The following is a 10,508-nucleotide window of genomic DNA, read 5'->3' on the forward strand; positions in this document are numbered from 1 at the left end:
ACACGAGAGTTTCGAGTTTTTTGTAGTTGGGTCGGGGGCGGGGGGGGGTGCTGGACAGGGTGTTCCACTACATCATCAGGGCAAAAACAAAAGACCTATCTTATGTACACTCCCAAGACCAAAGTAAACAGAGAGTAAATCTGTAAATATAAATAGAAAAATTGTCATCTAACAAACTTACAAATTCTGCACATTGAGTTATGCAGATTCAATCAATGGAATCCCCTCGATCCTCTAGATTGATAAAGTTCCAGCCTGCTTTTAGCTTCCTGCAATAAAGACTCAACCTCTTCATCTTGAATCAAGTATGACTGTTTTGATGCCCATTCAAGAACTGTAAGCACCTCAGCTTGAGCAAGTTCTTCGCTATCAGGGACGTGCAATGCAATGTAGCATAGTAAAAGCAATGAAGGACTCTGAACTATTTGTTCACCAAAGTAAACAAGTTGGATCAAATGTTTTGCCCCTCCAGCGCTTATGATTGCCTTGGAATGATCTAGGTGAAGGTAATTAACTGAGCTAGCAAATTTCGAGAGGGCAATGGCAGCTTCCTTAGAAATCTCTGCTTCTCGCTCATCGAGCAGCTTTACTAACGGGGTAATCATCCTCGTCTCAGTAGCTCGAAAAGTCCTAGCCAAACTCCCGACTGCTTTAACGCATGGAACAAGCAGATCTGAATCAGCTTCTTCAATGATTCTGAGCAATTGATCAACAACAGCTTTGCAGGCAGGGGAATTAGGCTTGAATGCTGACCTTCTCAAGTCAGCATCTACTTCTGCAACGGCTGTGATTTCCATTACTGCCATGGCTGAATTGTACTGAACATCCTCAGGTCCTTTCTCTAAGAGTACCGCAAAGCAAAGCAGTGCTCTTGATTCAGTGATACTACGACAAATTGGCGAATTTCCCCTGGCAAGTTTCCATAATGCTCTTGCAGCCATTGCCTTCATATAAGCCTTGGTAGCAGGGTCCTCTAGTTCCCTCCCTTTATTACCCATACTCACACCAGATGAAGAAAGACTATGTTGAGTGTGGTGGTTCACATGATTTTGCTTCACACTATTATTTCCATTGACCTTGGCCTGATTTGCCTGGTTTGAACCATTGACTGGATTCTGCTGAGGCGGCTTCATTTGACCCTGCATTGCCGTAGCAACGATACTGTGCATGTGATTAGGCTTCTTATTCCCAAGAGGATGTGGAATATGATTCTTGTCATCATCCTCAACAACCTTATTCACAGTATTAACAGCATTACCATTGTTATTACTAGCTAAGACAACAGCGTGGTGCATCGATGTTGCTTTACTTACAATAGCATACTTACTATGCTCCTGAACGGTTTCAAAAGCAAGATGACTAACCAGCAATCGAATTGTATTATGCTGGTGAAAAAGATCTTGACATTTGGGATAATGAGCAGCAAGTTCAGAAACTGCCCAAGCCACCACTGCTTGAACCTTCATAGGACCTTCTTTGAGGATTTTCGCAAACACTGAGCAAACCCCAGCATGTACCATGTGTTCGACGCTTTCTGGGTCACGTCCAAGCAGTCCAATTGCCCTCGCTGCATTCTCCTGACCCTCCGTTTTCCCTTCTTTCATCAATTTCAGCAATGGCCCAACTCCACCTTCTTCAATAATCAACTTCCCGTACCGATCATTGTCTCTGGCTAAAGAAACAAGTGAATTAGCTGCATCTGATCTGTCATCAACAGAACCTGTATACAATATCGCGATCTGCTCCCAAATAAGGCATAAAATAGGCTCGTTAGCAGCAATAGGAGGGAGGCCTAAACAGTCATCAGCACGTTCATCAGCTGAAGCTGATACACGAAGAAGCCAAGACACGTCACCAATAGAGTTCTCCAACTGGGAAGCCATTTTACGGAACGCTGCAGCTGGGATTATGGTAAAAACACGCTTAACAAGCCCATGGGCTCTGCACTTTAGGACAAGGGCTAAAGCCTTTTCAAGGACTTGTTCAGTGTCGTCAATAATCCGCCGCGTCGGCCGTTCGTAAAGGTCGTTGCCGGCGCGTGCAGCCTGACGGAGAAGGGCCACAAGTTTCTCAGTTTTGGACCTGAGATCAGTACATTCTTGCTTGAACGAACTTGCCTCATCGGCAGCCTTTATCACCTGGTCTGCTAACTGGATCGGCTTTGTCAAGATCTGCTTCACTAGGTCCGCCATATATAAAATCAGAAAAGCCAAAGAACCTCTGAACTACAACAAAATCGTAGGTAGATCAGAAGTCCTAAAAATTGAGTTTTGAATCACCCCAGCACAAAAATCAATCCAAAAAATCAATTGACCGGAAAAGTTACAAAAGTGGGTATTGATGTACTTTTTGTTGTATTGAGAAACGAATAAGAAAATGAATGAAAATGAGGAGAAAGGAAAAGGAGAATTTTGATATTGGGGTTTGTGGGTTTAAAAGCAATAGTTTACATTGAAATTTGAAAAGCAGAAATGGTCTTTGAAGGTTTGGTAATGGAGGAGTTGGGGTTGGGTGAGACTGACTTGGACAGTCTTACGATTTTTACGAGGTCAAACGCGTGTCTTTTTATTACACTATATTCGACTTACTTTTATAATGTTGGGCTGTAGGTGCTGTGTTGTAATTAGCTGTCTCAATTCCTTTTCTACCTAATTACCATTAAGGTTTATTGTTTTTACTCTCCATTATAGTACTAGAAGTGAATCCTTAACTTAACAAGAGGTACTTTGGTGTAACTGGTAAAGTTCAAGTTCAAGCCGTAAAAAATAGTCTCTTGCAAAAATAAAGAATAAGACCGCATACAATAGATCCTTGTAATCCAGCCCGAACCCCCGCATATAGCGGGAGCTTAATGCATCGGCCCTTTTTACTCTCCATTATAGTACTTGTCCAAAATATAATGTTGGGCTGTGGGTGCATTAACCAGCAAAAAATTCGGGAATAATTTCTAAAAGATTAAAAAAACAGCAGTTGAAACAGCCGCGTCAAAATAGCACGGTATAGCCAGTTTTCGCACTGGTCAATCAAAAATAGCCAGTGTTTACCAAGTCAATGAAAAATAGCCACTATTTTGCTGCAACAGAGACCGATCCCGTATAATATACGGGAGTTCGGTGGATTTGTGTACGAACTCCAGCATATTATGCTGGACCGGTATACTTTGCTGACTTCTGTATAATATACGGGAGACTGGAGCACCGGTGCTCCAAACTCCAGTATATTATACTGGACATTTATACTTGTTGGAACTCCAGTATATTATGCGGGCGTATTTTCTGAATTTTGAACAATGTTTTCGCTCAGATTTATCTTTACATGAAATGTGGCTAAATTTCGATTACTTTTGAAACTGGGCTATTTTTGAATGACCAGTTGTAAATCTGGCTATTTTTAAATTTTTCCCAACAGTCGCCCTCCAACATTATAATATCAACAGAAGGGGGTTAGTTGTCACCTTAATTACCTACTATTGGAAATGGCCCATTCAAAACCATCCAAAAACAAAAAACAAAAAAAAGAAAAAAAAAAGAAAGAGGAACTCGATACTCGAGCTCTTGGTGTGGATAATCCAAAGGGGATTGGAGGGGAAGGGTTTTGGGCAAAAAGTTGTAACCAGAAATCCAGATCATAAGCTTAAGCTATGTGGGGTTTTCTATTGTCGCTTTAAGGACTAATTTATCACATGCCACCTTCAATGGCAGATTGAAAGGCTACCTTTTTCTTGATACACTATTATTGTTTCATGGACCCAGATTTTCCATTTTTTAATCTATCTCTTTTGTATCTTATGTTGCACTTTATTTCTAGATTGAGAAAGTGCTTCTTTTATACTCCTACTTTTTTTTTATAAATCTACTGAGCCATTGAGCGGTGGTCAAGTTGCAATCTTGTAGTTTTGCCTATCTGGGAATATTTCTCTCTGTTAATTTGGACGTGTTATGAAATATTATATTATGTAGTGGATATCTATAATTCCTAAAGAAGTTACTCCCACTAGTCTTCTCCATTAACCTCCCACTATTTCCTACCATCATAGTTGTAACTCCCACACCTTCATAACTTCCTTCATCATCTTCCCCATGATCTAATTGTTAACACTATATTCATGACATCCCTTTGTATTACCTCAATATCATCCTATAAATAGAGGGTTTGTGCATCACTTTGTATACACTTGAATACATGGAAAAAATAAGAATCTCTCATATCTCTCTCGATAAATCTCTTAGCTTGTTTTTCTTGTTCTATATTGTTACTTTGAGCTAAGTTTCTTAACACGTTATTAGCACGATTGTTCTCTGCGACAATCCTTCTCAACTTTTAGGAAATGTGACACAACAAAGTTGATCTGCTTTTATATTACCATAGCCAAGTAACAATGTGGCTTCCAATGCGTAAGCTTGTTGGATTTCGTATGGACAGTGAAACAAATGTTCTATGAATTTTTTTTGGTAAGTGGTTCATCATTCCAAGGTATGCTCCTAAGTATATAATTTTTATGCTTATATACCAATTGAAAGGGTTAATATTTAGCAATATAAATGTCTTGTCTTAGTCGTCAAATCATTTTTTCTTGTAGTTCTATTAGTACTACTAGTATACATATCATACTTGAGCAACATTTTTCATATAGCTACAACTCAAGTATTAATTTCATTTATATTGGATGGTTCGTTGTTATACATAAAATATAACTATCTAGATGGTTTATTATTACTTACAGTACTAAATTATTTTATGAAATAATAAAATATTTGTGGTTTAGCATCTATCTCGAAGGATTTATCATGTAACAGTTCTTTAAGTTGAATGTGTTTCATTAGAAAATATCCTTGAACTATAATAGAGTTACATGGTATATATGGTTGCCAAAATAATGTAATTTTTTTAAATGTTCGAAGGCAAGTCCCAGTACATGCACTTTGGCTTATTATGCCATTAATTGAGAGTAAGACGGTGGGTTCAAGTCTCAACGCATCATAAGGGTAAGACATCGAGTTCGAGTCCTAGTGCACCGCGATTATAAGAGTTGGGTTTGAGTCTCAACTCATTATGGCCTAACATGCTGTTATATGGGTAAGCCATCGGGTTTGAGTCTCAATGCACCGTATTGATGATATAATGATGACTAATAAAAATAATGTATTTTTCATGAGAAAATCATGAAGCTTGTCCCACTTGATTCGCTCCATTCTTGAAGTGAATGTGATGATGCATAAGAAGTCTAAATGAAGACAAGTGGTTGACCAATGAACGTGGGCTTGCCAAAGATCAAAGAATAACAGTCACCATTATGGTAATTGTAAAAATGAGAACAATAAGGGTTCTCGAAATAACTCTTCAAAGGTAAAGAAAATATGTATCAATGTGGTCTGTTAATATGAGACACGCTCACATGATTATAGTCCATTCCTTGAAAATGTGACTTGTAATAAGCATTGTAAATACAGATTCATTCCTAAAAGTGAATGTGAAAATATATATGTGATACAAATTATGCATAAGAATGTGCTTATGCATGGTTGAATAAATTCTACAACTCACCTCTACGGGAGGTTTGAGAGAAAGAAAGATAATGAGCATTGCTGTGGGGATACATGAATATGTCATTGATCGCGTACATGTGGTACGCCGAAAATATATTTTGACATGCCTTATAAAAGGTTATTAAAGGCAAAATTAAAGCAAGAAATAATTTTGCTTATGATGATTTTGACCATGAAAACTATTATGATATGATTTCCGTGAAGGAGACATTCACCATATGGATGGTGTGATAAAAGATCTTATAGTACAAAATCAGTTAAGAGCTCCGGAAGAACTAATTTATTACTACCTGGATGAATGAAATTGTTCATGATATTAATATAATAGTAAGTCTCAAAAGAAACTTTTTGAGTTTTAAATATATTAGCCAAAGTGGTTGGCATTTGAGACCATAAATGAAAGGAAGATTGAATATCTTCAAATATGAAATGTTACACGACTTTTCTTCTATTTGTACTACACAAGTATAAGCATGATGTTGAAATCACATGCCACAAGTAAACTAGAGGTTTGCTGAAACATATATCAATTGGCATGACCGGTTGTCCATCCCGGTTCAATTATGATGCGAAAAATTAATTGAGAATTCACATTGGCATATGAAGAAATAGAAGATTCTTCAAGAATTCTCTTGTGCTGCTTATTCTCATGATATACCAGTTAAGGTTGGGATTGAATCCCTTAATTTCTGGAACGAATAAAAGGTGATATATATATATATATATATATATATAGAGGCCAGTCACCTGCCATGTGGACCGTTTGCTATTATATGATTTTCATAGATGCATCTATTGTATGGTCACATGCACGTTTCTTATCAACTTGCAATTTGGATTTTGCAAGGTTGATTGCTCAAGTTATTAGAGCACAGTTCCAGAATATAAATTATGATGATTTATCTTGATAATGCTGGTTTAAATCCAAGTTGGTTTAGCAGAAATTGTATGCCTCCAATTATAGCTAAACTATTGGTTATGAGAACAAAACTCCTAAATAGAAATTTGTATGAGATGTATTATTTAATATACAGCAGCACTTGTACGCATCTAGCCAAGTTATGATAAATTTTTCCCATCACAATTGGTTCTGGGTCAGGAACCAAATAATTTTCATCTAGAAATATGGATGTGCAATATGATTTAAGTATTCCACCACAATGCACAAAGATGGATTCCCAAAGAAGGTTGGGAAATATGTTGGTGATCCCAACATTAGGGGGAGAAAATGGCAGCTGAAAAAGTAATACATGGAATGAATTATTATGAGTAAACCTAGATCATCGTACAAGAAAATGTGAACTTGAAGTTCAAGTGATAATTCATTTACAAAATATTGCCAGACGCATTTGCTAAATGTCATATTTCAGCTGCTAATGCTCCAAATGGAATAAAGTTCATGATAGCCAGAGTCTATGGCACGCATCAAGTGTAATAGACTAACTGGTTCCAAAGATAAAACTCCTTGAAGAAGGAGTGGAGCAAATGATCAAGATGGTCATTTATAAGGAGGTAAGTGCTTTATAAGAGCACGACGATATAACACTCTATAAAACCTCATGGAAGAGGCTCAGGTACCTGAAACTAATGAGATCACGATAAGTTATGTCTTTATTGTGTGATGATGGAACCAATGTAAAATGATCGTTGCCGATATTGTTGATATAATGTGGCACTCAATATTATTAATATTGACGAGGATCTTGAGCTCAAATCAGTCGTGTAATTTGGACAGATAAATGATTGGACAAATGAAAAATACACAATGAAAATTGATTTCACCTAAAAAATGTGAAGTTGGACGGATAGTTCCAACACCTAAAAGTGAAATGAAAAATCAAGTTGATAGACATAAAGACGACTTGTGGCACAAGATTTTTCGTAAATGTACTAACATTAGTTATATAGAGATATGTTCTCCTGCGGTGGATGAAATCGTTTTCAGGTTTTAATTTGGCAATACATGAAAAACTTGATATGCGTATAATGAAAATCTTTGAAGGATTTACATTGTTCTGAAGCATATTAAGGATCCCAAGAAACTTATTACAGAAAGCTTCATCAAATCCTTATGTGGATTAGACCAATCATGACGTACATGATTCGTTTTTGTGTCTATTACAATTGGTGCACTAATGTATCTTGCTAGAACCATAAGTATAACAATATTCTAGCGAGATATAATTTTACTTCTATGTGGATATATTGAAATACGATTGGTGTTATATTGCAAAAGGAGCCCCTGATATCGATTTGTTTATTCTAACAAATATTTTCAAGGTTTTGTTAGTTATACAAATGCAGGAAATAGTTCGTTGTTCAGATAATCTATTTGTCTGTGAGGGTACTGCCATATTATGATATTCAACAAGATTCCAATTAAATTGAAGACGATATTGCATGCATAGCTCAATTGAAAGAAGGATATATCGAAGAAGACATAATAAAGCAAATTTCAGCACAATTCTTTTTCAGATGCATGATCTTCAACAGAATGGCGAAATTGATATTCAACGAATTTGTTCATGTGATAATTTCGCCGATATGTACGCTAAGGCATTGCCAACCTCAATGTTTGAGAAGTTGAAATACAAGATTGAAACGCATTGCCTTCATGATACAAAAGTGATGTTTTCATCAGGGGGAGGCAAATACACGATGTATTCTTTTTCCCTTAGCTAAGGTTTTATCCCACTGGGTTTTCCTAGTAAGATTTTTAATGAGGCAACAAGTAATGCGTATTACAATATATGTGTACTCTTTTTCATTCACTAAGATTTTTTCCTACAAGATATTTTCTTAGTAAGGTTTTAACGAGACATATTATCTATAGAATCCAAGGGGGAGTGCTATGAAATATTATATTATGTAGTGGATGTCTATAACTCCTAAAGAAGTTACTCCCACCACTCTTCTCCATTAACCTCCCACTACTTCTTACCATCATAGTTGTAACTCCCACACCTCCATAACCTCCTTCATCATCTTCCCCATGATCTCAATAGTTAACACTATGTTCATGACATCCCTTTGTATTACCTCAATATCATCCTATAAATAGAGGGTTTGTGCATCACTTCGTATACACTTGAATACATGGAAAAAATAAGAATCTCTCATCTCTCTCTCTCTATAAATCTCTTAGCTTGTTTTTCTTGTTCTATATTGTTACTTTGAGCTACGTTTCTTAACAGGACATAGAAATTTTTGATTGAAAATTTTCAAAATCGTGGAGTTAACTTTTAACCTAATGAAATACGTTACTTCAAATTTGGGGCGTATAAACCGAACCGAAAAAACGCACCAAATCGATTAAAAAATCCGACTAGGTTTGGCTTGGTATTGAGTAAAAAACCTCGAACCAAACCGTCATATAAATAAATAATTTATATACTTTTACGACTTTATATAGAATTTTCTTTACAAAAATTTTAGAAATATTTGGGATTTTCTTATGGGATGTAATATTTAATAAAATATGAAGTATTGCATTTTATTAACCTTAAGCAATGAGTTATATAATCACTTCTTCTTCTTCTTCTTCTTCTTCTTCTTCTTCTTCTTCTTCTTCTTCGAGTTTCAATCTGAATTTCAGTCAAAACCAAGTCTAATCTTCACCAAAACCCCTCAAAATTGAGATATAAACTCCAAAACATATTCCCAATTATTTTCAACAACACCCAATCAAAACAAATAATGATTTTTGAAAACCCAAATTTGAATTCAAAGCTTCAAAGCTTTTTAATGGCTGTCAATGGTGGAATTGCTGCTCTCTTGTCTCTTTGAAGGTTTGTTCTTCTTCATTGAGAAAATTTGAAGCTGAAGGTAAATGTGTGTATGAACTTTGAAGATTTGACTTCAATTTTGATGAACTTTGTTGTTCTTCATTGATGAACTTCAACTGGAGTAAAATGGGGAACCAACTTTGTTGAAAGGTTTCTTCAATTTTTTGTGAATTTAGAGGGAGAATTTGGTTTCAGAAGATGAAAAATGGTAAAAAAACGTGGGTATGGGTAAAACGTGGGTGGGACTGAGGGGTTAGGAAAGAGAAACGTGCAGATTCCTTTAATTAAGGAGTAAAAATGTACAATTAATTATACCCTTAATTAATTATGATAAAGAATTAGTTATTTGGTATACTAAGTGTAATTAAGTCAAATCTTAAACATTGAGGGTAATAAGGTTTCTTATGTGGCATAGGAATATAAAAATCTCTATTAATAATGTATACACTCAAAATTAAGGGATAACATTGCAAATACACAACATACAAGGCCATGGATTTGAACTTTGACTTGATAGATAAGTATATGTTAAACGTGCTTGCCTGTCGTAATCCGATGATTATTTTAATCTGTTATCATATTGTTTTGCAGAGAATATTTTAACATTAATTGACGTGTAGTTCAATTAGTGAGATTGTCAAGCAACATATACGAAATCATGTACGCAAGTATGATGGCAAAAATTTGAAGAAGAAAAAAACAATTTATGTATGGGACTTGCAAGTTGCTTGCAGGAATCATTTATTTTAGCGCCATCAATGCCGCGAACCTATGGGAAGTATTTTTGGATTGAGATATTTTCAATGCGTCCTACTTTCTGTAGCACTATAGCCCTTTAACTTCAACTTTTCACATAATATATAGTATCAAGATCACAAGATTCTAGGAAATTTGGTGTACATCACAAGCATCATTAGTTTAAAATCATAAAATTTGAAAGTTCCTTATTATTAATTTCATATCAATCAAATTAAGATACATAAATTGAAACAATGTAAGTAATTGATATGGCGGAATACATACGCATAGCCCCTTAAACTTATCTCTTTTTTTCATTTAGACACTTAAACTAAGCATTATTCCTATTGAACACTTGAATTCAATTCAAAATGTGTCAATTAAACACATGCTGTTGACATGTCACGGAGAGTGTAACTCACCTCCGCTGTGAGCGTGA

At 35.7% G+C, this 10,508-nt stretch overlaps 1 protein-coding gene across 1 annotated transcript; it reads right to left on the bottom strand.

Moving 5' to 3' along the window:
• Positions 1 to 39: 39 nt before the first annotated feature.
• Positions 40 to 2,557, bottom strand: LOC109208831. The gene has a single exon (XM_019371983.1). It carries the CDS (start codon positions 2,190 to 2,192, stop codon positions 213 to 215), a length of 1,980 nt encoding a protein of 659 aa, XP_019227528.1. The 5' UTR covers positions 2,193 to 2,557; the 3' UTR covers positions 40 to 212.
• Between the last annotated feature and the right edge of the window lie 7,951 nt (positions 2,558 to 10,508).

The sequence above is a fragment of the Nicotiana attenuata genome, unplaced genomic scaffold, assembly GCF_001879085.1.
Source record: "Nicotiana attenuata strain UT unplaced genomic scaffold, NIATTr2, whole genome shotgun sequence".
NCBI classification, from domain to species: Eukaryota; Viridiplantae; Streptophyta; class Magnoliopsida; order Solanales; family Solanaceae; genus Nicotiana; species Nicotiana attenuata.